Here is a 26,820-nt window from a genome sequence, read left to right as displayed (position 1 = left end):
TGTGGACGCATAAACATTTGAGAGATTCTTTTCAGGATATTGATACTGAGGAGGTTGGTGGCAGGGCGCTCTTTATGAAGATCCATGGAAGAGTTTCTTAGAATATTTGTGTTTCCCTTGAGCATCTGATTGGTTTCTATTTTCTAATTTTTGCATCAACTGCCAGGCAGCTCTGAGCAAGATTCTTGGTCTTCTTCCAGCAAGTGTATAGAACCTCCAGGATTATATTTTGTGTACTTGCCCCCCCGGCTCCAATTTCCTGTCTTCTTAAAACTCATTGCAATGTATTTTTATAGACTATATTTAAGTCCTCTTTGAACTAAAATGGAGGTATAAACAATAAATAAATAAACAATAAGTTATAAATAAGCAAACACAAAAACAAATACATTAAGAGTTGCTTTCAAGTACTTGGTTAAACCATTTCACTTTTAACACATACTACTTCCTTCTTCCTCTGTGCATGGGTGTCTGGCTCTCTTCTGACATTTATCACCTGTGAACAAGCTGGGTTTACCACAAAACATGAGGAAGGGAGAGAGGGCAAGCCTCAGAGGGCTTTGGTGTGTCATTAGGACGTTCCTACATTGGAGAGCAAAAAATGTGGCTTCAGAGATGGTCTGAGAATAATGCGTTTGTGCGCAAGATGGGAAAAAAGCAGACCATGTGAGATATGGTCCATCCCAAACAGGGTGGAGAAAAGCAGTGTCAGACTGTTGCCTGATCATTCCTAGCAGCCTTTTTATCAGAGGGCTTGGTGGCTTTTCAGAGAGGGCAGGCAATTGACCTTCTTCTTTTTTTTAATAGATTTTTGTCTTTTCTAAAAGATTTTATTTATTTCATTTAGAGAGAGACAGCAAGCAGGGGAGGGGCAGAGGGAGAGGAAGAGAATCACAAGCAGACTCCCCACTGAGCAGGGAGCCCAATACAGGGCTCGATCTCACAACCCTGAGATCATGACCTGAGCCAAAATGAAGAGTCAGATGCCTCGTGACTGAGCCACCCAGATGCCACTAGCAATCGACCATTTTTATGTTTGAGGTTGTGGCTCTCAGGGAACCTTTCTGTAGGTTGACCCATCATTTCTGAGTCTCTAAAACCAATCTCATTCTCTAAAGGGGAGATTCCTGGGTCTCAAAACCAAGCTTCTCCACACCTGCCCTCCAAACTTGGCTGAGACCTTCTGCCCAGTTCTGATAACTGGGTCCATCTTCTAGTGACCTCTCTGGTCACTTATAGTCCTGCTCATTCTTACCAAGCTCTTCCTAGAGCCACCGTCACGTGGTGGGTCCCGGCACGGTGACCAGGCCCCGCTCTCCTCCACCAGTCGTAGAGTCGGGCAGAAAAAGCACTGTGGCAGGAATTCAAGAGCTGGAAACCTGCTTCCGCCTCTCCCTGGGTTTCATCTTCTGGGGCAAGTTCTCACCTGTCCGGGTCTCAGTTTCTACATGTGTAAAATAATATCATAACATTACATATCTCTCAGCATTAGTTAGTATGAGGATTCAAGGAGCCAACACATGTTAAAAACTCAGAACGTCGCCCGACACATAATAATGGGCGTGCAGTGAAAGCCCACCATTATTCTGATGAGTCAGCAAGAAGGCTTTGCTGTCTGAATACGGAATTTTCTCCTTAGCTATGCTGTGCTGGAGATGTTACTGACCTTTCCCCCAGCCACCCAAGCAGCACGACGGATTTATAATGCAGCTGCTGGAGTCCAGTGTAGGTTCCAGGCCTGGGAGCGGTTCTACAGCGCGTTCACATGGTTGCGTATTTTTGTTCGATACATAAAAGTAAGATGTTTTTGCATTCTTTTTCAGAAGAACGAGCACTCAGATCAGCTGAGCTGAAACCTCCCAAAGTCTGGCCATACCTGGTAGCAAGTCATTACATCTCTGGTGCCCCCCACAGGGCCAGACGGGTGCTGGCAGCAGGTAGGTTGATTGGCGTACAGTCATACGTATGACTGTACACGTTACAGAGGCTGATTTAAAACACTGTCATTTGCTGAGATGAGCCACCTTTTCTCTAAAAGAAAGAATATAAGTGTTCTGATCTGTCTTTAGAACTGCATGAATGCTTACATCATACCCTGAAGGGGTAGCTTCTCTCCAAAAAAACGCCTTCACCTTGCTGCCTAATCAAATTGCACACCACTCCCTGCTTTTGTAGATAAATTGCTGTGCGGAATGTTTTGGCCCCGGGCTATGTTGCCTCCTCTGTGTGCGATGGTGGCCTTTTGTGGCCCTACCTTACAAGGACCCACGGGTTCCGAGGGCTGAGCCCACTAAGTCTTTGCAGAAATTGCATTCCACGGCTCAGCGGAACACATTTTGCCACGGATTTAAAATAGCCTCTATAGGTAACTGTCATGCTTTCTTTGGTGAGGAAAAAAATTGCCAAACCTTAGAAAAGAATGGAAGGCAACAGCCAATATACAAAAACACTGGTTCTTTATAGAGCAAATCCTTGATGCTTAGGGCCAACTGAGACACCACCCAAGGCGTCCGAATGCCTCTGCAGTTACCTCTGATGAGTCTCGGTGACCCTCTTAGTACACCTAACCCCCCTTTTAGTCTACAGCTATAGAGAGGAACCCAGACAGGGGATGGAGAGCAGATTGTCAACAGTGTTAGGATCTTGTCTGTCGGGGGCACAGGGTAGACATGAAAGAGAGCACCAAAGGCATCACAAGGGAGATCATGATGTTTTCTTCATCTGATTTCAGTCAGTGGTGGCCAATGCCCAGGCTGCCCCTAGCCCTTAATGCAATGAGTGTCCCTAACTGTGGGAAGTGTCAGCTCTCCTTTTTGAAAAGCGCTATACAGTTGTCCCTTGACCAACACTGGTTTGAGCTGCCCAGGTCTGCTTGTATGTGGATTTTTTTTTTTTAAATATAGTACAATATTATGACTCTATTTTCTCTTCGTTATGATTCTCTTAATAACATTGTTTCTCTAGCTTTATTTTGAGAATACAGTATATTAACATATAACATACGAAATGTACATTGACTATTTATGTTATTGGTAAGCATCCAGTCAACAGGAAGCTGTTAGTAAAGTTTTGGGGGAATCAAAAGTTATATGTGGATTTTTGACTGTGCCGGGGTCAGTGCCTCTAACCCCCATGCTGTTCAAGGGTCACCTGTACTTTGTTCTGATATCATGTTCATACAACTATTTACAGAAGGGTAAAAATAGGCTTTCTTCTAGTTTCTGTAATGAAAGTGACTATTATTTTATTTTCTGATTATAAATAATATAGACTCATTGTAAAGAATTTGAATGATAATTCAGAAATATTTAAAAGAAGTAAATACATGAAGTCCTACCACCTTGAGAGAACCACCATTAACAGTAACCATCTTTGCATGTAGACACACAGACTATAATATGTATATATATATGGATATAGATACAGTATACAGATACAGAGAGACTTGGGATTACAAGATACATATGGTTTTATCATAAACATCTTCTCTCTCCTTCTCACTCCTCCCCACCCACCCTCTGTCCTCCAGATAATCATACGAAGACTATGTTTTGCTCGTAGATGCTGAGTCTTGAGGGATAAACACGAGTTGAGGAGCAAAGGCAGAGAGGTGACAGGCAGTCCAGACAAGGAAAACAGCACATGCAAAGGCAAGGAAGCAAGAGCTCTCTGAGCAGTGCTTCCTGAAACCTCAATGTGCATACAAGTTACGTTGGCTGACATGCAGCTTATGAATCAGCAGATCAGGGGTGGGGCTGAGATTCTTTACTTCTAACAGGCTTTCAGGTGAGGTCCCTGCTGCTGGCTCACACTTGGAGATAAAAATTGCTGTGCTATGCAGTATGGTATCTACCAGTCACTTGTGACTATTGAAATTTAAATTAAAGGTAAATAAAAATTAAAGATCAGTTCCCTTGTTGTATTAGTCACATGTCAAGTACTGACTAGCCACATGTGGCAGCCATATTGGACAGCACAGTTACAGAACGTTCCCATTATCACAGGGAGTTATATGGGACAGCGCTAGACAGAGCATTCGGGGAGCTACAAATAGTACAGTATGGCTGGATCATAATAGGTGTGTGGGGTGGGAGGAAGTAGAAAGATAGGGAATTGGTGTTGGTCTGGGTGGCAGTGAGGAGCCACTTAAAGATTTCCAATGGAGATGACAGCAGTGAGGAGGTTGTACTAGGGGAGGGAAGGCTGGAGGCAGGGAGGCTGAGTGGAGGCTGCCGCAGTTGGCCAGAAAGTAGATGATGTGAGTTAGAACTAAAGTAACAGGGAATGAGGAGGAGAGGGAAGACCCACGGGATGCTCTATGGAAAGAACTGACCAAATAGAAGGAGGTGAGGAAGCAGGATGTTGAGAATGGGAGGAGGAGGCAGAGAGAGGACATCATCTGGGCTGAGTTCTGGACAGCTGGGCTGAGGAATTGTTGTTAATCATCAAGAGGACACAGAAATGTGGGGTTGGAAGAAGAGCATGAACTGTGCCGAGACAAGCTGATTTTGTGATGTCTCTGGGTCTTCCAGATGAGGACACGTGCAGGACTTGTGGGGATTTGGTACTTAAAGCCAGGGAGAGTGGTTTAGGCTGAGGGAGCCCCTCTGCCTGGGAGGGGGGCGCGGTGGGAGAAGGAAGGCAGGCTGGGAGTCCAGCGTGGGCGTAAGTTGTGCAGTCTGGAATAGTCATTCAGACTTTCTCGGCCTCAGTTTATGATCTCTAAAGGGATGATAATGGTATTTTTATGTAAAAGACTAAATTCTATGACTGGTTCATAAGTGCTCATTCAGTGTTACTAATGATATTCCTGTTATCTGCCTTGCAGAATTATCTTATTTTTTTTAAGATTATTTATTTATTGGACAGAGAGAGAGAGAGAGAATAAGCAGGTGGGGCAGCAGAGGGAGAGGGAGAAGCAGACTCCCTGATGAGCAGATAGCCCGATGCAGAATTTGATCCCAGGACCTTGGGATCATGACCTGAGCTGAAGGCAGACGCTTAACCTACTGAGCCACCCAGGCGCCCCACAGAACTGTCTTATGAATTAGGGATGGCCTGTGTAAAGTGTCTGGTACTCAACAAATGACTTTTATTATTGTCATTCCTGGGAAGTTGGTCAGCCAGAGTGTACAGAGTAAAAAGAGAAGAGAGTTGAGAAAAAATGTCACCAGAACCAGCACTTGAAGGGGAGGACAAAAGAGGAAGAAGAAAGGGCCACGGGTGTAGGAGGAAAAGCAGGGATGAGCGGAGACTCAGAAACCAGAGGGAAGGAGGAATCAAGGAGGGACTGGTCAGTTATGTCAGAGAAGCTAGGGAAGATCAGGAGTGTTGGATTTGAGAGATTGCCGGTGGCCTCGGAGAGTAGTTTCAGGGGAATGGGGAAGAGGAAAGTCAGACTATAATGACCCGAGGGCTGAATAACACTGACGCAATGGAGGCCTATGTCCGCATGGTCTTTCCAAAGGTCTGTTAGGAAGGGGAGGACAGTGTGGTATCTGGGGATTGGGGCACATCTGATGGAGGGAAGGTTTATTCAGGTTGAAATTGAGACAGTATATATAGAGAAGCTAAGAGCCAGAGAGAAGAAGTGAGAGACAAGACAGAGAGGGAAAAATACCCCCAAATAATGGATAACTTGTGAGGCTGAGGGAGGCTGGTAGGAATGGAGCCTGGAGCCCAGGGGCTGGGATTTATTTACTGGTGGTCCAGGGGAGACGTACCTGTGTACAGAGGCAGGGGGTTTGGGGAAATAGGAAGACAGTACCTGCCTAGCAGTTGTCCTGTGCTTTTTCACCCGGCTCTCTGGTCCTCTAGGTCGAGCTAAATTCTCTCGTGCTAGACAGATTTCTCTCAAATAATCATTCTATTTTCTTTAAACTGAATTATAAGCATTCTTCATACCAAATACAGATTACCCTGAATTTAACTCAAAAAACAGTTATACAATGGGTTAATTTCACTCCATCATCTCTGTATTAATTTTAATTATTTTTTTAATAGTTGAGAAGACATTTTTCCTCTACCCCAGACAAATGGTTTTTACCATTTCAAATGAACGGCAGTTGTCATTTGCCCAGAGGCCTGATGTCTTCAGATTGAGGCAGATTTCTCCTGAGTTCAAGTGAAACCCTACTGTAATTCTTTCATAAACTTGTTCTGTTTTTATCACCTGGTTCAGGAGGAAAACATTCTGCACAACTACTTCCAACCCTACTAGGTCGCCGCTGAATTCCTACATTAGTCTCTTGGCTGAGGTTTACATCTCCGTCCTAAGATTCTTCCCGAGCAAATTATCCACATTCATTGACATAACTGAACGAAAGGTAATACTGTCAGCTATCCAGAGGGACTGTAACAAGAACAGATTCAAAACTAGAGACATGTCTAGAAGATTCTGAGGTAAGAAAGGTAAAGGGACAGCAAAGTGGTGTTCCCTCTGTCACTTTAACCCATTTTACATTCATCTTATGAATATCTACAAAGTAGTGAGTGGCTGGCTTCCAGGATTTATTAATAAAATTTACTCCGTTTCTTCTTCTCAGCAAAAGCATCTTAATGACTCCCAAACCATGCCGTACGTCAGATCCTATCATTTCCTCTCCTAAAAACTGTTTGAAGAGTTTTGCATTGTTCTTAGCATAAAATACACACTCTACCAGGGCCTCTGGCTTGGTCTGGCCCCGTCCACCCTCATCTCAGGCCACTCTGTTCCTACATCCTTAAATTCTACTTACACTTTTGGGTCCTAAAAGGGGTCAAGTGCTTTCCTGTTCTTTGGGCCTGTTGACCCCCAATCAGCTGGGAGATGGCCTAGCTTGATCAGACAATCAAATATAAATGCTATTTGTTTCCCTTCCCACCCCACACACGTGAGGGGGGGCGGTGTGGGATAGTGTTTTGAGGGGCTATACTTTCAGACTTTTGGGGTTGAAATCCCGGGTCCACCACTTGCTAGCCACTCTGTCACCTTGGAAAGTTACTCCACGTGTCTGTTTCCCCACTTACAACGTGGGGCTGATAAAAGGTACTTAAAGACTAAATTTGTTAACAGATGGTAAACTCTCAGGGCTGTAATACAAGTCCTCACTTTAGCATATTCTCCGATTTTACTCCACTTGTGTATCAAGTTTGAGTCTGTCACCTAGGGAGGGTTTACGGTGCTCCCCAAGCCCCTGCCGATTATGGTCAACTTACTGAACTCGGCTAATGAATGAACAGCGGTCCTCTCAGAATCAGGAGGGGCCCTGGGTGAGCGTGGTCAGAGAGACGAGGGCCGGCTTCGCTTTGAGCTTACAGTTTAGCAGGTCGGACTCAAACACACGCCGGACCGGTCTAGTTGGAGGAACGGGAAGCTCTGGGTTGCAGCCCAGCCCTAGAGGAACCGCGACCCCGCCCAGGAGGGGCCCCGAGGAAGGCACGTTGCCTGCGAGAACCAGAACCACAAGGGCCAAGGGGAGGCGCCAGAGCTCCGGAGGTTCCCAGAAGGATGCTCAGCGCAGGCCTAGCTCGTCCTCCTGCCGCGGAAGAGCCAGAAGGACCTGGGCGGGCCGAAGACCGCGGGCGCCAATGGCCGGGCCCGCCCCGCCCCCGGCCGGAGGCTTCCCGGGATAGGCTGCCCGCCGCACCGCCCCCTTGTCGCGTCGCCGCGCCGCCGTCCTTCTCGCCGCGCCGCCGTCCCGATCTCTGCGCCGGAGTCCCGCGGAGGTGAGCCGCCTGCGTGGGTGGGTGCGGCGGCGAGGGCGCCCGGCCTGCGGGCCCGGCTGGGGCTGCGCTCGCCCCGCGTCCCCTCGAGCTTTGCCCGCGCGGAGCTGCGCTGCTCCCGGCGGCCAGAACGGAGGGGTAGAGCAGTCCTCGGAGGCCCGGGGGGCGGGCGGCCCAGCTCGTCCCGGGGCCGCGCGAGGCACAGACATAGCGCCGAGCCGCCCGGTGGCTTCCCCGCGCCCAGGCCCGGGCGCCCTAACAATCTCGCGCTTTGCTCCCCCAGGGCGCCGCCGCCGCGACTTTGTAGCGGGTTCAGGGCCCGCCCGCCGGCGGCTGCGCAAACCCCGCCCGGCCCGACCCGGCACCCGGGGAGTGTATCTCCGACGTGTGCGGGGCTGCTGCGGCCCGAGCTCTACGCGCAGGTAGGTCCCCGTCCCGGAGTGAAATGCGAGGACCTAGGCCCGGAGCACGTGGCCGGTGGCGACCGGGGTTCCCACGTGCTGGGTTCTAAGGGCCCCAGATTGTCTGGCCCTCATAGGGAATGCACGTTCCCGGGCTCCCCCCGCACAACAGCTGCTTCGGGTGGGTTTTCGGACTCGTGCAAGAAAGCGCTGAGATCCAGGGGATATTGACGAGGGAGGCGTCAGGGATCCTAGAGAAGCCTGTCAAAATCCCAGACCGCCCTTTCCTGTGCCCTTTTAAGGCTGACGCGGTGCCTTGAGAGGCTAACACAGAAGGGTAAAGGAAGTCTCCATAAAACCCAGGGAAGAGATTGTAAAACTCCTCTTTGGATCCTGTCTGGAGTCACAGCTGAACCAGAGGAAATTTTTCTTTTGGTTCAAGCACCTTGTGATATTTTTTAAAGATTTTATTAGAGAGAGAGCACGTGCACAGGATAGAGAGCATGGGTGGGGGGGAGGGGCAGAGGGAGAAGCAGACTCCCCACAGAGCAGGGAGCCCAACTCGGGGCTCCATCCCAGGACCCCCTTTGTGATATTTTTTTTTTTTTTTAAAGATTTTATTTATTTATGTGACAGAGAGACAGCCAGCGAGAGAGGGAACACAGCAGGGGGAGTGGGAGAGGAAGAAGCAGGCTCACAACGGAGGAGCCTGATGTGGGACTCGATCCCGGTACGCCGGGATCACGCCCTGAGCCGAAGGCAGACGCTTTAACGACTGCGCTACCCAGGCGCCCCCCCCCTTTGTGATATTTTTATACAGTTCCTAGCCCAGTGACAAATTTAAACCTAGCCTTAGTTTTGATGATACCTTATCTTTGAGGGAGGGGAAAAAACACAGGTATACACTGTCCACGAGGCGTTTTGTGGACATCCTTTGAGACAAACTGAAAAGAATATACCTCAAAATTGTTTTCTGTTTGAAAGGTCATTTGGAAATGTTTCTTTTTTATAGGTTGAAAACTACAGGCACAAGCGGTGGAAGCTGGGCTATCGCAGTGCGGGTACTTTTACGGGCTTCCACCCCCTCTACGGTTTACAGTACCCACAAGCCTCTGAGGGGGAGATATTCTTCCTTAACTTGTAGCAGCCGTGTGTCCAGCGTGCCCTTCACAGGCGTTAGCGGGACAGTGCTGGTGGTGACAGGGCGGCATAGCAGGTATTTTATTTTTCATCCTGTCGTTTAGTTCTGACAGCTCTCTGAGGTCGGTACTATTCTCTCATTTTACAGATGAAGCAACAAACAGGTCAGGTACTGACTGAAGGTCCCATCACATGTGTAGCCCTGAACAAGGCTCCTCATGTAACTTTCTGGCCATGTGACCATGGAAAGTCACTTCTCTCTCTTGGCATTTCATGTTCTAGTGGAACCGTAGTAATATTGAAACAGGTGAGGCCGTTTGGTCAGGGGGACCACAGCAGAGCTATTAAGAATGGAAGGTCTTCATAGTATTTAATTATATGGAACCTAAAGAAGTTACCCCAAATTTGGCACCAAGGGGGCATCTGTCAGCATGTTAGGTGTTTTTGATGAATGAGCATAACGAGCTGTGAAAGGGGATTTAAAGGATACAGTGGTGCTAGATTGTTAGAATATGAAAATCTTGAAGGTGATGGGGAGGTTTTCCTATGGGAAGAAACAATACAGTGTAGCAAGAAGAACAGAGCCTCGTATGTGCTAGTTTTTCATGCTGACCAGCCCCAAATGTCTGCAAATAACCTCATTTTCCAGAAGTTCTCAATAAAGATATTTAAATAATATTCGCCTTGGAATCACACTGAATGCTTGTTTCATAACATTGTTCCAGCCTTTCCTTCTAAACTTCATTTTACACTTGCATATTACACTGTAAAATCCAGCCTCATCGTTTTTTTGATAATTTATTCAACAAATATGTGAGAAGGCCCTAATTGCTAGAGGGGAGAAAAGAAGGGAAGGGGAAGGGGAAGCACATGTGTATGCACTGTGAGTAGAGGACATAAGCTTAGATAGGGCTGGCCAGGAGGACCGGGGACGAGACCAGGACATGCTGTGGTTCTATATGTATTTGGGTGAAGAACGTTTCAGGCAGAGTGAAAACAAAAAGCCCCGAGGAAGAAGCATGTGAAGGTTTGGGGGAAAGCAAAGTGAAGGTGCAGAGAAATGACCGCTTGTATGTGGGGCTAAGGTGGATATTTTGCACTTTCTGGCCTCCCAGATCTCTGAATGCTGTAGTTTACCTAGGAACGCTCCCTAGCACCCGGAGTGTTTCCTGCTCTTACCCAACTTTCCTGTGGCCACTATCATCCCTCCCCTCAATCCCCATAAGTGCTGTTGTTCTGGAATTCTCTAGCATCCTGTAGTATGCCTTGTCATACTTAGAAGTCTCATTTGTGGTTGCCTGACTGCCCTGCCCCTACTTCACTACAGTAAAGTCCGTCTTGGTTTCCACCATATTCCTAGGGGCTAATCAAGCTCCTGGAATAATATTGATTCTGGTATATTTGAGCCCTAAATCCACCATGACTGTGATACAAGGAGCACTATCATTTATAATGAAGCATAATATCAGTAATACGGGGTTGATTTCTATATGGCGTCCAAGGGAATGGCTTACAGCCATCTATTCTTAGAAGCAGGAGAACACTAGGTTCGAACCCCCACCCTTCCATGTGATCTGAGACCAATTACTTCTTAGCTTCAGTCTCTGGCTAATCATAGTTACTAAAGTTGAGTCTATACATAGTAATTACCTGGTGAGTAGTGAGCACTCAGTAAATGTCATTCATTGGTAGTACCATAGGGTCATTTTTATAATACTGTGTGGTCCTTGTAATATTAAAATGACAATGCTGGTGTTCAGTATTTATATACGAAAAATGCTGGCTTTAATTTTCATTCAATAAATGGAGCGTGTATTACGGACCAAGTACTGCTCTAGGTATTGTGACCACATCAGTGAAAAAAACCCACAAAAATCCACGTATATGGTTGCAACTGATTCACTGATAGTCTTCCATTGTAAAGACCTGTGAGGCTTCCTTGCTCAGTGTTGGAACCAGTTAGCAAGGTGGAGGGTAGGGGGTGGTTTGTAGAACAAAAGTTCCGTATGAGGTGACTCCAAAAGCTAGGTAAAGGGAAAGAAAAATGGAGAGTCCTAAAGCCGACAGGCTGCAGCAAGTCCTGGCAGAACAAGGAATTCATTAAACACTGCAACAGCGGTCCGGTGATCGTAGGCCAGGAGAACGACTTCTCTAGCTACTGTGTCAAGTGTAAAACTACAAGTGTTCAGGTCTGAAGGCGGCAGCAAACAGTTGCCAAGAATAACCCCTGGTCTCAAATGGCTCTGCTGCACTGAGTCCTAGCGGTGGTTTCTTGGCCCTAGAAGTTACCTGGGCTGGGTGAACAGGTGGGGACCCTGGGCCTGGCATGGATCCTCCTCCCTCTCCCACCACTGAACCTCAACCAGGACAGCCCAATTTATACTTCGGTTTTCCAATTTTTTTTTTTTTTAAGATTTTATTTGTCAGAGAGAGCATGAGCAGAGAGCAGCAGGCAGAGGCAGAGGGAGAAGCAGCCTCCCTGCTGAGCAAGGAGCTTGAAGTGGGACTCGATCCCAGGGCTCTGAGATCAGAACCTGAGCCGAAGGCAGCTGCTTAACTGACTGAGCCACCCAGGTGTCCCTGTAGAAAGGGTTTTGATGCTAAAAAGTTTGAAGCGCACTAGACTGAACAATAGCCGGTGAAAGATGGGAGCAGTCTGAGGCAGTGAAACATGCGGGGGGAAAAACGTGAACGTTTTTGTTTGTTGTTGTTTTTGTTTTTAAGGGGCCTCAGAGTCCAGAATTTAGAACTATAGACACTGGAACTGCACTGCCCAGTATGACAGTCACCAGTCACATGAGGCTATTTAAGGTTAAATCAAAACTGAATAAAATGAAAAATTCAGCTCCTCAGTTGGATTAACCACGTTTCAAACGCTCATTAGTCACATGTGGCTCGAAGCTACTGTCCTAGACAACAGATAGAGAATATCTCCATTACTACAGAAAGTTTCGTTGGCAGTACTGTTCCAGAGATTATGTGGGGTTTTGCAGAAGAGAAAAATCTATGGTATAGTAGACTGAATAATGACTCCCAAATCTAGTCAAGTCCTAATTTCAAACCCATGTTACCTTATTTGGAAAAGGGTCTTTGCAGATGTCAAGGTTCTTGAGATGGGAAGATTATCCTGCATAATCTGAGCCCTAACGCTAATCACAAGGGCCTTTAATTAATCTATTAATTGGCTCTACGCCCAGCTTGAAGCCCAGGATGAAACCCAGCACGGGCTTGAGCTCAAAACTCAGATTGAGACCTGAGCTGAGATCGAGAGTCCGACGCTCAACGAACTGAGCCACTCAGGCGCCCCCACAAGGGCCTTTATAAGAGGGGAGCAGAAGGAGACTCCATGCTCAAGGGAGGCGGCCATGAGAAGACAAGCAGAAAGAGATCTGGTTTTGGCCTTGAAGATTATGGAGCAATATGACTTCAGGCTGGGGGAAGCTGGCAGCCTCCGGCTCTGGCTCTGGAAGATTCCAGAAATAGAACCCCCATCCCCACCTTGAGAGTGTGCACTTGTTTGACCCCAGGAAACTGATTTCTGATTTCTGGCCTCCAAAATTGTGAGAGAATAAATTTCTGTTTTAAGCCACCAAGTTTGTAGTAATTTGTTGCAGAGCCTGGTAACTAATCCAGATGGAAAGCTTAAGATCACAGATGTAGCTGGAGCTGGAACCCCACCACACTGCCTCCTACACTGTTTTTATTAGTGCGTTATGGGTGTGGGGGCGGGGGTAGATCTTATCTGTTCATTAGTCAATTTTTAAAAATTTCAGAGGTATGGCAATGAAGTTAAACTTCATTTAGATTTAAATCATGAGTGACATGAGCATGTGGCTAAAATACAGAGGATTAGCACATTCCTCATAAAACAACACAGATGATCAAAACTAATATAAAAAAATCAACTTATGGTTTATTGGGATGTCAGTTTATGGTTTATGTATGTATACTTCCAGTAAATTTCATTTACACAGTACAAAGCATCTCCAAAAATTAAGTTGTAAAAATTGAGTAATGAAAACAAATTGAGACAATATGAACACCATTATTCTAATTACAATGTTTGCCTTGTGGGCCATACAGCTTTGACCAGCAGGGTCCCAGAGGTAATACAGACCATTAAAATGAGACAATTTTTCCATAACAACCTCAATTAGTTTTGGCTCATGTTCCACAAAATGTAAACTTGGATTTCTGGGAGTCTTTTAAAATAACAACAAAAAACCTTAAGAGTAGAACTAATAAAACTAGTCTTTTCAGAGACACCACCATAGGGCTCTGACTTAAGTCCTATGCAGTAATTTTCGTGTGTCTAAGTTGCAACGTACCAATACTGAATGATGACAGCATCCTACTGCAGACTGGGAAGGAACCTGGGGCAAAAACACAAGTTTCTGAATGAGAAGTTCATTCTGCAAATTTCTTATGGGAAGGCACATGATTCAACTAGCTCCTTAAGCTAAAATGCTAATATTCATGGACAAAAATATCTGAAATTGTTTTCTAGGTTTACCAAAATTTATGTGAAATAATCTTTTACCTATTATTTCTGTATCTCAACTGTGACATGAATTACCAATGCTTTTTTATTAGTGTTTCGGCAAAACTACCAGTTGCCTTGACCATAATGTGCTTAAAGCAGTTGGTGGCCAGCTGAGTATGCACGGTAATGCCTTCCCTTTGATGAATGCTTATTAGAACTGAAGCTTAGGATAGGACCGCCACGTTCAGTCAGTAGTACACATGGAAAAGGTGAAGGTCAAAACTCAGCTCCTTGCTCTTGATGAAAAGATTGTGTCTGTTCATGTTTTGCTAATGGCAGTAATGCCTTCCAAAACTCTCTCAATGCATGGGACCTTATTCTCCTGATGAAAGAACATAGGAACAAAATTGAGCTCTATTTGTCTACCCTTTGTACCAAATTCCAGACCCAAACAGTTTACATATAAAAATCTATTGAAAATTGAGATTTAGGGGATGCCTGGCTGGCTCAGTCAGCTAAGTGATACTTCGGCTCAGATCATGATCCTAGGGTCCTGGGATCGAGTCCCACATCAGGCTCCCCGCTCTCTCTCAAATAAATAAATAAATAAATAAATAAATAAATAAATAAGATCTTTAAAAAAATTGAAATTTAGATTATGTAAAGACTAGAAAGTTTTGTGGGCTTTGACCAAAATCAGGTTCTTATTTGGGGAACTGGAGTGGTGGTGGAAGGGAAGAGTATATTTTTACTGAAACTGCCCACTATTCCTTACAGCCTGTTCTGTTTCTTTCTTGATGACAGATTTGAACACCTATTTCCAATGTCTGAGCTCAATTTCCCACTACAAAAGTCTCATTATTACAAGTCTGAGTATCTCTGCCTAAAGATGGCCATTCTTCTCTGTTTTGAAATATCTCCATATAGAGTAACGTTGAACTCTAGCGTACTCTTGAAAGTTTAACTGCCCAGCCTGTAGGTAACCTAGTATTTATTCAAATGAGCTCACCCTGAAGAAACGAGGTAGAAATTTAAGTCCTGTGGTAAGTTTGCTGGGTTCCTAATAAACCTCGAGCTCCAGGCTCTCTACTTTGTCACACTCAACTCGACGGGCTTGACTCTGCTCAACTCATATACCTACAAAGCCAACGCAACATGTCTGAAGACGCTCAGCTCATTCTCGATTCAGACAGAAGTTACTCCAAGACCAGTGAAACTGAACTGTAGGATTGTGCCCTGAATATACACCCAAGTGGCAGATTCCCGAGCAGCTCTGTTTTTGTTTGGCCTCTGCAGGACCATCAACCACAACGGAATGAGATATAATCCTCCTAGAAACTTTCCTAATGTGCAAGTTTACTTTCAGCATGAGTCGGTTTGTCTAAATTTAACTTTTCGGCCATTTTTCATAAGTTAATTGGCTGTGTGAGCAAACCAAATTTCTGACCCTCTCATTGTTTTCATGTGTTCTGTGGCTAACGGGACGGCCACTTCCCACATCATCATGGATATCACCTCTGCCTTCTTTAAACTTCTTGTGCCAGTCAAAAACTCTTGCTCTTGACATTACTTCTTCACCATAAACTACTGTTAACATCTCAAGTGTCTCACTTGCAGATTTATTTAACTTTACAAAAAGCTTAATATGACCTCATTGCTCTAAATAACAGTCACTCATTTTTATGGTGGAAAAAAGAATAATTCTACTCACATCTACTCAAAGTTAGCTGGCAACCTTGAAAGCACCGTTGTGGGCAGCTAAACATATTATAATTGGGCAACAATCACTCCTCCTCTGATTTCACAAGCCACACATGAAAAATTAGTTAAAATTAAAACAGAAGAGTGCCAACAATCTTTGGAGGAGTTGCTGAAGGTTTCAGCATCATACCACCTCAGCTTGAATGTCTTCTATTTTCTCATCTACAAAAGGGGAGAAAATAAATCAGCATTTTCTTCCTTGTCGAATGGCTAAGAAAATGATCTTTGAAATACATGAACTATATGCAATAAACATTTACCCTCCTCATCTCCCCCAAACCTCCCCCCCCAAGATAAAATCCATCCTAATAACCATATGGAAGCTGCCATCTATTTTGGCTGTATGTTTAGAAAGAGCTAGTTTGAGATTATATTTTTTTTCTAATGAGGTTTATGGATAAGGAGCCCAAATGCAAGATACCAAAATAGTTTATTTCCAAATATATAACAAGAGAATGGATGCTGTTGTCTCCAGTCTATATAATACAATGTATGCAGTTGGGTGTCTAGGAGTTCCAGACACATACTACCTAGTGTATTCAGAGCTTAAAACAAACACACATACAGTGAAAAATAGCATCTTGTAAGCTTTGAACATGAATTTCTTTCATCTAGTTTTCAAATCAAAATTTGAATAGTTTTTCACAAATTATGTTTGTACAATGCAGATTCTGGAATTAAAACAAGGCTTTCCCGTGACTGGTTGCAACTTTAGGTTGTATTTATTGATGAGTTTTGCTTCTTGTGTGTGTGGTGAAATATACATACCATAAATGATTTTTAAGTGTATAATTCAGAGGCACTACTTACATTCCCAATGTTGTGCAACCATCACATTTCCAGAACTTTTCCATCATCCCAAACAAATTCTGTACCTATTAAACAGTAACTTTCCATTCTCTCCTCTCCCTAGACCCTGGTAATTACCCTCTATTACTTTTTGTCTCTATGAATTTGACTAAGTACCTCATATCAGTGGAATCATACAGTATTTGTCTTTGATTCTGGTTTACTTCACTTAGCACGTTTCAAGGCTCCCCTATGTCGTACCAGGGACAACAACACCCCATTGCACGTATATACCACATTTTGTTTATCCACTCATCTCTACAGTTATTTGGGCTGCTTCCACCTTTTGGCTATTGGGAATAATATTACTATGAACACGGGTGTAAAAGTAACTGTGTCCCTGCTTTCAACTTTCTGGAGTATAAGAAGTGGAATTGATGGATCATATGGTAACTCTGTGTTTAATTTTTTGAGAAACCCATCCCACTGTTTTCCACAGCAGCTAAACCATTTTGCATGCCTACCAGCAATGCACAAGGGTTCCAGTCTCTCCACACATATCCTCGCCAACACTTGTCATTTTCTACGTGAAAATTCAGGTATCTACAGGATGAGGTATTTGCTTCGGGATTCTCCTTTGCCTCCCCCACCTCCCCCTCCCCCTTACTTTTCTGGCAGTGCTTTTTCCTTCAGTGAAAACACAGACTCGGGCTCAAGACTTTTTGTATTAAGTATAAAGTACTTGAAGCTAATTTTGTGGTTTTTGACAAGTGCAAGAATTCAGTGTATATCGACATGCCCCCTTACCGGAGGAATCTGCATTACCTTTTTAGGAGGTGAAAAGGGCAGCTTTAAGGGTCTGCATCAGAAACGGAGTTCAAAATGTAACTGTGGCGCCACTTGAACGCTCTGTAAATCAGCACAGTAAGCACGTGCCCCAAACGGGCTGGCACCCTTCGGTAAGGCGGTTAATCCCTTGCAAGCATGGTATACTGTAGGTACTGCACGCACTCAAGGCATGTTCGCAATAGAACCGCCAAGTTCACTATTTTTAATCCAAAGGTTCACTTCAAGGTTGCATACAACACAGGAGTGCGCGTCAGTACCTGGCAGGGCCTAACCAGGTCGCGCTTTCCTACCCCAGGGTCCTGCCAAGTGACAGCAGAGCCGCTCCGCCGGCCAGTCTCCGCTGCTGCGGAGGAGAAGGCGGGTGAAGGCGAGGTCCTGCCCGAGAACCCCAAGCCCGGGCCGCGCCTTACCTCCGCCTGGGGCACGGCGGCTGCAGGGTGGTCCGGAGCGGCTGGACGCTCCGGGTGTCGAAGGAGCCCGGCCACCTAACCACCTAACCACCTAACCAAGCACCCTTGAAACCCGCACCCTCCTGAGACACGGGAGAAGCTCCGACAAAGCGCGAGAAGACGGGGAGACGCGTTGTGCCAATCAGAGGATGGAGGCGGGCCCGAGCGCATTCAATTGGTTAAACACGGGAAACCTCGAGCCGCACTGGCATCTTTTGTGGCCCCAGCTCCACCTCCTTGGCCTGGATCCCCGCCCCCTTCAGTGGCCCCACCTCTGAGCCGAGGCGGTAGGGAGGAGGCGCTGGGTTTGGGTGCTGGAGCTCCAGCCCCCCAGTAGCCTTAACCTCTTCCCCGTGGCCCCGTAGGAACAGACCACGCTCAGGTTCTGACATGTTCTGTCGTGTTCGTAACCGTGGCCATTTACTGTGTGATCCACAGCACCCAGTCTTGGGCAGGGAGGTGATTTTACCTGTGCTTGAAACAAGGCAGGGTTGCGTGGGCCTTGCCAAGTTAAGATGTTTCCTTGAAAGCTTCCTAATCTGAATACTTTATATCTTGCTTTGCATCGTATGCAATGAGCATTGACTTTTTGTTGTTTGTTTGATTTGGAACAAATCATTAAGTCATGGAAATAGCCAATGAAGTAGCTACTGTTACTTCCAGTTTTTTCAGTGAAGAAAGGAGGCACAGGGGGATTTAGTGACCTGTCCAAGTTCTGTCTGTTTGTTTCCTAAATATCAACTATACTCTGTCCTTGTCAGCCCTATTGCCCTACTTTATTTCAGGCCTTCATAATCGCTTGCATGGATTACTTCTGTAAACACCCCCTTAGCTCCTCTCCTTGCTATCCTCTCCAAAGCCAAGGATTAATCTTTCTAATGCAAATCTAATCCTGTCTCTCAAATCCTTCTCAAGTTCTGTGTCCCTGTATTGCCCATAGGTTCTGGCAGAAGCTGCTTTTTATTGAAATATTACATACTTCCAGATAAGTACATAAATCATAAATGAAATGTCACAAATGGATCACACCAGCAACTAGGTCAAGATACAGAACATAGCCAGATCCCCAAAGTGTTTCCTTCCAATCACTAACCACTTCTCTCCCACCCCAGGATTATCCACTATCCTTAGAATTCTGAGTAGTAAGTAGAGTAGCAGCGTTTGTACATGATGAATGGGACCATCATAGCACATACTCTTTTCTGTCTAGTTTCTTTAACTCACTGTTACGTTCGTTAGGTTCGTCCATATGTCGACTCCATTCATAGCTTGTTCATGAGGATGCTGTACCGCATTCCACCGTGTGAATGCGCCATGTTTTATTTATGCAGTCAATTGTAGATAGACATTGAAATAGTGTATATTTTGGACCTATTAAAATATTGTTATGAACATTGTAATAGAGATCTTTTGATCAACATGATGAATGATAAATGCATTTCTCTTGGATATATACCTGGAAATGGAATTGCTGGGTCATAGGTGGTGCCATGTTCAAATTTGGTATTTCAATAAGTTTTCCAGAGTGCACCAGTTACACTATCAGCAAAATACGACGGTTCCGGTTGTTCCATAGTCTCATCAATACTTGGCGTTTTCCATCTTTTTTCATTTTGGCCATTTTGGTGGGTGATAATTGTGTCTCTTGTTATTTTAATTTGCATCTCCCTGATGATTAATGAAGTTAATTAATTGAGCGCCTTTTCACATGTTTATTAGTTGTTTAGAAATAACTTCATGAAGTGTCTGTTAAAGTTTTGCCCATTTTTGTGAGCTGTTTTTTCATTTGTAGTTTTCTTAACATGTGATTATAATAATTTTCAAATATTTAGCAAAGTATTTTAAAGATTTTATTTATTTATTTTAGAGAGAGAGAGAGCGTGAGCATAGGGAGGGGCCGAGGGAGAGGAAGAGGGAGAAAGAATCTGAAGCAGACTCCACACGGAGTGCAGAGCCCAACGTGGGGCTGGACCCAGGGCTCAACCCCACAACTGAGCTGCACAACTGTGAGTTCATGACCGGAGCCGAAACCGAGCTGGATGCTTAACCAACTGAGCCACCCAGCTGCCTCAAATATTTAGCAAAGTTTAGAGAATTTTACAGTAAACACACATAATCTACCATATAGATTGTATGAATACATTTTATAAAACTTGCTGTTATATTTCTATTCCTTCATCCATCTTAATATTGTTGCATTTCAAAGTATACTGCAGATAGCAATACATGTCCTATGAGTAATTTAGCCTGCATATCACTAACTAAAATTCAATGTCTAAGGTTTCTTTTGATGTACAACTTCAATGAAATTAAATCCACAAATCTTCATTGTACATCGGCTGAGTTTTGAGCATGGGAGTCTTGAGTTCCATGCCTCCTCCCAGTCAGCCTTCATTTCCACTTTTCTGGGGGCTACCCCCGTTCTAATTTGTTCTCCACTGTCTAGCTTTATGTGTTTCAAAATTTCATATTCCTGGAGTTATACAGAATGTTCTCTTTCGTGTGAGCCTGCTTTCACTCACATACTGTGTTTCTGATTCCATGTTTCTGCATGTGTCAGCAATCCACTTTTTTATTGCTGAGTTGTGTTCCAGTGGGTAAATCGCTCAGTCTGTTTATGTATTACAAGAGGGTTGCTTTTTTTTTTTTTTTTAATGTGCATCCTTTGTCAGGTCTATATGTGGCAAATATCTTCTCCTATTTTGGGTTTCTTTTCAATCTTTGAATGAATGAAGTCTTTTAAGGAAAAAAAATCTTAATTTTAATATTCCAATGTGTCCATTTTTATGGCGAGTGTTTCTGATTTAAGAAGTCTCTGTTTACTCCAGGTTATTAAGATTTCTCTTCTGTTTTCTTCTAAAAGTTTTAAGAACAGTAATCCATTTGGAGTTGGTTGTTGGAAACGGTGGGATATAGAAGTGGACCCAGATGCCGTTTTTTCCATGTGGATATCCAATTAACCCAACATGTTAATTTAAAAGATCATTTCCCCCATTTACAGTTATCATAAACCAGGTGGCCGTATATGTGTAGACCTAGCTCCCAACTCTATTCTGTTTGATAGATTGGTTTGGTCTATCTCTGCGTCAATACCAGTCTTCATTACTATTTGTTTTATAATAACCCTTGATAGTGCATCACTGAACTGGATTTTGAATTTCATTCCATTTGAATCTAAGAAGTCATTAGCTAGTGGCCACCAAATTAGACGGCACAGATGTAAAACATTTCCATCCTCACGGGAAGCTGGTTGACAGCACTGCTTTAGAAGACATCTAGAGGCCAATGCCAGATACTTCGTATCACAGCTACAGGCCAACTTGAGTTTATCGCTGGGCTGCTCTTCAAAAATATCTGTGTAAAATCTCGTTTTAGAAATTCAAAACACACCTTCCCACGCATACGTAAGACACCCAGTTCTTTTGACCTTACACTGTTAGCAATGAAACTATTATTTCAGGTGTGGGAGAGCTTAATGCTTCGGGAGACATTTCCTATGATCAGACGCCATAAAATACGTAGCCCCAAATCACATGAAAAGATTCCTGCTGTAGGACCATTACATGGAGTTTATTATCTGTTCTGGTCCAAGTTCACACCGAATTCTCTTTTAGAGGCCTTTCCTGGGGTGTCACTCGCTGTGTTTGAGCGAGTTTGCACTCAGACCTGCGGTCAGAAGGCTCAGTCGGATCTGGCTCCTGTGCGTAAGGAATTCTTCAAACCATTTAGTCCTGTTTATTCCATCAGAGACATTGAAGTCTTGTGCCATAAAATGACACATATTATTATATACTTATTATTACGATGTACTTCAGGGGTTACATATTATCAGTATTATTATTATTATGTACTTCACATTACTATGTATTGTATGTATACTTTTTACATTAGATGTATTTCTCCCTATCATACTTGAATTTGATAACTGTTTCTTTTTTAATGTCTTGTGTTTTATAGTATTGCGATGGCTATTTTAATTTATCATTAATTTCTAGACTTGAGTATAGCACAGGGCTTTTTAGCTGTGATCTAAATTTCCACTGGGGCAATAGATATGTATTGAGCACCGACGCTGCAAGGTGCCCTGAGCTGGGCCCTGGAGACACCCCAGTTCAAATCGCAGAAAATACTCACCACTGAGTAGCTACTGTAGCCTGCACGCTCGCACTTGTTAGTTTTTAATGATCATAACGACACTACAAGGTAAATATTGTTACCTCATTTTTCAAGTGATAAAGCTAAAGTTTTTTTTTGGGGGGGGGATCAAATTTCTACAGCTAATAAGTGCTGGAGCTGAGATTTAAGCTTTGAATCCCCAACCTCCCGCCCACCTCTGTGAGACCCATCAGACCTCAAAGGGGCTTTGTTTCCTCTCAAGGAACACCTTGTCTAGTAAAGGAGATAAACACACAGTGACCACAACCCACGGGAGAACAGACACTACAAAAGGGAAAGGGAGGTAGGTGAAGCTAACCTGTGGGAAATGAGCCACATTGCCCAGCAACTTGGTCTTGTGAACGAGCACTGCAATCCCTTATTCTTCCCGAAGTCTTTCTAGAATGATCTGGAAAGCAAAAGCCTTCCCTCTCCCTGTCCTCATTTCCTCTGACCCTAGGTCTGAGAAGGAGGCATTGCTAACCTGTGGTCAGTGCCCTCTTTAGCCATACAATGCTCCAATGATCACCTCAGAACCAGCATCTGTTAGCACCTCCAGAGCAAACAGCTGAGTCCATGTGGAAGAAGGACCTCCAAGGATGGGCCCTTTAAGGAGACTGAATGTAAACGTGGTGACTGGGTCTCTATAGCGGTTTTGGCCCATAAGGATAAGGACCACATCCTACATGTTATGGTTGAATTCTGTCCACCCTCTGCCCCAAAAACGTATATGTTGAACTCCAAACCTCCAGTATCTTAGAATGTGACCTTCTTTGGAATGTGATCTTATAGGGTCACTGTGGAAGTAAATGGGTTAAGATGAGGTCATACTGAAGTAGAGGAAGCCCCTCATCTAATACGATTGATGGCTTTACAGAAAGGGGAAATTTGGACCCAGAGCCACACGCAGGGAGACACTACAGGACATCAAGGTGAAGAGATCCCTCTATAAACCAAAAAATGCCAAAGACTTCTAGAAACCTACCAGAAGCTGTGGGAAAGGCCTGGAACAGATTTAGCCTTACAGTCCTCAGAAGAAACCAGTCCTGTCAACTCCCTCATCTTGGATGGCCGGCCACCAGAACTGTGAGACACTGAATTTCTGTTGTTCAAGCCGCCCAGTTTGTGGTACTCGGTATGGCAGCCCTAGCAAAGGGATATACTAGAGATGGAAAGGGAATGAGGTGACAGGAATCTGCACCCCCGAGGGCTTTATGGAGCACAACTTTCCCATCAGCCTTGGTGCAGATACAGATAAACATCTGCCTTGTTTTAGACACTCACACTGGCCCTCTGTCATCTGCATTCAAACCAATCCTAATTGACACTCGGGATAAAGTCCAAACTCCTTATCATGACATACTCTGCCCATCAGGATTTGGCCCCTGCCTTTTTTCTGCCTTGCCCCTTCTGATCCCACAGAATTCAGTCATATAACACGACTCCCAGACCCCTCTCTTAACCTCTTTCTTCAGAGCACGCTTCTCCCTCTCCTGATACTTTCTTACCCCCTTCTCTCTGCCTATATTCTTTCTTACCCTTCGTGGCTTGGCCATCGCTTACTTTGGATTTTACGTCCTCCAGAATTCCTTCCCCCTAGGGTCAGTTTAATCTCGTGCTCCCACTGCTTCCTGTTATCATGTGTATTCATGACGTTGCAGACTGTGACCTACTTTTAGAGTTCAGTGCCTGGCCCGTCAAAAATACTCATTAAATCTTTGCTCAATGGTGAAGAATCACTAGGAGTTTTCCTCATGCTATCTATGGGGTGATAGGTTCCAAATCTCTAAAAAACAAATTTATGTAGTTTTTTTTTTTTTTTTTTTTTTGAAGAGCAACAATAAACTCAAAATGGCTACAAAATGAAGCATCTGCTTTTGGCTTTTTCTTTCCTTTTTAGTCATGAGTAGCTTTAAACATCTTTTTTATTATTTAAGCATAGTTGACATACAATGTTGTATTAGTTTCAGGTGCACGTGTAGTGATTCAACAATTCTATACCTTACACGGTGCTCACCGTGATCAGTGTACTTACCATCTCTCACTTCAAATGTTATTCACATTACTACAATAATAGTGACTATAGTCCCTGTGCTGTACTTTCCATCTCTGTGACTTACTTATTTTATAACTGGTATTGGCTTTTAGACCACCCTAAAGCAGTGTGGTCTATAGAAGCTCCTGTGAATTTGAAAATCTTCTGTGTCTCTACCGTCCAAAATGGTAGCCACTAGCCACATGGTTATTTAAATTCAAATTTCATTCCATTCAAAATGCAGTTCCTCAGTAAGGTAGCTTGAATAATGGCCTCCAAATATATCCACATCCTAATCTCCAGAACCCGTGAATTTTAACTTATATTGCAGATGTGATTAAACGAAAGATCTCGAGATGGAGAAATCCTGGACTATGTGAGTGGACTGTAATTGTAGTCGCAGGTGTCCTTACAAGAAGAAGACCAAGAGCGGTTGGACAGCAGAACAGAAGAAGCAGTGCTGCAGCTGAGGCTATGCTGCTGGCTTTGAAGACGGAGGAGGAAGGCATGGAATGAAGCTCTGGAAGCAGGAAGAGGCAAAGAAATGGGTTGTTTCTGGGGCATCTGGGTGGTTCAGTCGGGTAAGTGGCTGCCTTTGGCTTGGTTCATAATCCCAGGGTCCTGGGATCAAGTCCCACATTGGGCTCCCTGCTCAGTGGGGAGCCTGCTTCTCTGGCTACCCCCGAAACTCATGCTCTCTCTCTCTCTCCTCTAAGTAAATAAATAAAATCTGAAAAAAAAAAAAAAGAAGAAGAAGAAGAAGAAGAAGAAATGGGTTGTTCCCTAGAGCCTACAAAAGAAGCAGGGGCCTGCAGACACCTTAATGTCTTCCCAGGGAAACTGGTTTCAAACTGTAAGACAGTAAACATGTGTAGTTTTAAGTTACCAAGTTTGTGGTCATTTGCGACAGCGGTCCTAGGAAATTCATACACACAGTAGCGCTGGCTGCATTTCAGGAGCACACTTCTAGACAGCGCAGGTCTAGAATCCTCTGCTTGGGGAGCAAGTATATGTGACAGATCTCCTAGCCACTACATCTTTCAAAATCGAGAAAAATTCTAAATATGAGCAGTTTGCTACCTGCCTCCAATATGAATTTATGATACAATTCTCTTGCATAGGAAAACCAAGCCAAGAAAGCTTACCTAGCTTGTGCTAAAGCAGGTGATCACAGCAACAGTCACTCAGAGCCTTCCTCCGATCCTGTGATCCATTTCTCGCAGTTGAGACAGTTTTTAAACGGCCTCATTCACTTCATGAAAATTGATACCAAACAGAGATGCTTCCATTCAATTTATCTTTCTCTTTGGAACACCAAAAGCATTAGGAAGTCAGATACAAATGATACCTCTCTGGATAAATGTCATTTCATCATTGTCACGTAATGACAATGGTGATTTTGGTGTCTCAGTTTTGTCTGGTGTGTCCATGGGCGGCCCAGGCAGGAGCACGTCAAAGGTGCGAGGCGGAAGGAGGCACATGTCTGATCCCTGCTTCCGAAGGCCCCACACGATGGGCTTCCCAGTGCTGCGCTGCCCACGGCGGCTTCGTGTCTCCGCCTGTCTGCACAGGGGGGAAGGTTTTAGGACAGCCAATCGTTAGGAAGGGAAAAGAGCAACCTTCTTTGCAAATGGCGCAGGGGGAAAGAACCACTACCAGGCAAACTCTATTAAAGCAATTACGAAACCACCCTGTCTTCCTTCACAGCAACGCTCCAAACCTAGTTGGAGACGGCGCTTCACAGCCCACCGCGGCAACCGTTTTTGTTTGACTTATTTTATTGTTGTAAAACATACATAACACAAAATTTGACCATGTTAACTGTTTTCAGCATCAGGACCATTCACGACGTTGTACAAGCATCACCACCAACCCTTTCCAGAAATTTTTCATCTTCCCACACTGAAACTCTGTACCCATGAAACAGTAACTCCCCATCCACTTTCCTCCCAGCCCCTGGGAACCTCTGTTCTACTTTCTGTCTCTATGAATTAGACTATTGAAGAACTTCATACAAGTGGACTCATGCAGTGTTTGTCCTTTTGTGTCTGGCTTACTTCACTCAGCATGATGTTTTCTAGGTTCATGTGTGCTGTGGTATCTATCGGACTGCCATTCCTTGTTCAGGCTGAATAATAGTCCATTGTGCGTATGCAGCACATTTTCTTTGTCCACTCACATTCATCAGTGGGCACTGGGTTGTTTCCATCTTTTCACTACTGTGAGTAATACTGCTATGAAAGTTGGTGTGCACAACTGATACACACACACACATATACACCTATACATTTATGGTATATAGATACCTATACATATATGATAAAATAGTTCATTTTTTTCAGAAAAAAATATATAGATTGATGTGAAAAGTTGGGGTTTGGGAACAAATGGTCAAGAAAGAATTCTTGAGACGCCTTTGGTGTAAAAAGGTGGTTTTATTACACCACACGGACAGGATCCTTGGGCAGAAAGAGCTGCATGGGGTTGTGAGAAGTGGCTGATTTTTTACCTTCAAGTTGAGAGGGGGTTAGGGATGGCGTAAGTCTCTAAGGAATTTGGAAGCAAAGTTTCCAGGACCTTTAGAGGCTAGCTGTTGTTAGGAAAAGATCATTTATTACTGTCTAGTAAAACCTTAGTCATGAGACCCTTCAGATGTGTATCAGTGGGCCATATGCTTGGAGAATGATTGCTAAAATTTATCTTGGTGGGGGGTTGAGATAAAGAAGTTTCCGAAGGGATTTTTACAGGATCCTGGAGGTTGGGCTAATGTCAAGCTAAGGTGGCCTTTTGCCTCTAGGAAAGTAGTAACAGTGGGCAGCTAAGCTCGCTGGGGAAGGTCACTCAGCCTGTCCCAAGTACTTGTCAATGGGCTGTAAGTTATAAGGAAGTTTCATTTTTTCTGTATTTCTTTTGCCTTTGTGCTCCACATCATAAATGCGTTGGGGAAATCGGTATGATCTAATTTATTTTACTATATCTAGACATAGAAATATAGGTATGGGTGTGTACACGGATTCATGTCCACAGCTTTCCTAGCTTTGTCCACCAAGGGTG

The 26,820-nt window shown here is 44.3% G+C and overlaps 1 protein-coding gene and 1 non-coding gene across 5 annotated transcripts; both read left to right on the top strand.

Moving 5' to 3' along the window:
• The first annotated feature begins 7,333 nt into the window (after window positions 1-7,333).
• On the top strand, window positions 7,334-15,330 carry LOC123804045 (uncharacterized). 4 transcript variants are annotated; one of them, XR_015725470.1, is made up of 4 exons: window positions 7,334-7,707; window positions 7,988-8,126; window positions 9,118-9,321; window positions 14,533-15,330. XR_015725470.1 is itself a non-coding variant. In XM_045815945.2 (3 exons), the coding sequence occupies exons 1-3, from the start codon at window positions 7,490-7,492 to the stop codon at window positions 14,536-14,538; spliced, it is 363 nt and encodes a 120-aa protein (XP_045671901.1). In that variant the 5' UTR covers window positions 7,334-7,489; the 3' UTR covers window positions 14,539-15,330. The 4 variants fall into 4 exon arrangements, 2 of the variants coding, with proteins under 2 accessions (XP_045671901.1, XP_045671900.1); XR_015725471.1 differs by lacking the exon at window positions 14,533-15,330 and adding an exon at window positions 12,443-12,834; XM_045815945.2 differs by lacking the exon at window positions 9,118-9,321.
• On the top strand, window positions 8,395-8,516 carry LOC123804118 (small nucleolar RNA SNORA26). The gene has a single exon (XR_006783083.1). It is a non-coding gene; the product is annotated as a small nucleolar RNA SNORA26 (small nucleolar RNA).
• Window positions 15,331-26,820: the final 11,490 nt, after the last annotated feature.

This window comes from Ursus americanus, chromosome 8 (genome assembly GCF_024610735.1).
Source record: "Ursus americanus isolate L20-20 chromosome 8, mUrsAme1.1.p, whole genome shotgun sequence".
In the NCBI taxonomy this organism is placed as follows: domain Eukaryota; kingdom Metazoa; phylum Chordata; class Mammalia; order Carnivora; family Ursidae; genus Ursus; species Ursus americanus.
The sequence above is the reverse complement of the archived record's forward strand: the minus strand, read 5'-3'. Positions and strand labels throughout refer to the sequence as shown.

Excerpts from the sequence above, each read along its gene's own strand:
- LOC123804045 (XM_045815944.2), top strand. The coding sequence starts at position 7,490 with ATGCTCAGCGCAGGCCTAGCTCGTCCTCCTGCCGCGGAAGAGCCAGAA. Across the intron at positions 7,708-7,987 it reads TGCGCCGGAGTCCCGCGGAG|GGCGCCGCCGCCGCGACTTT; the intron begins GTGAGCCGCCTG and ends TTGCTCCCCCAG. Across the intron at positions 8,127-9,117 it reads GGCCCGAGCTCTACGCGCAG|GTTGAAAACTACAGGCACAA; the intron begins GTAGGTCCCCGT and ends TCTTTTTTATAG.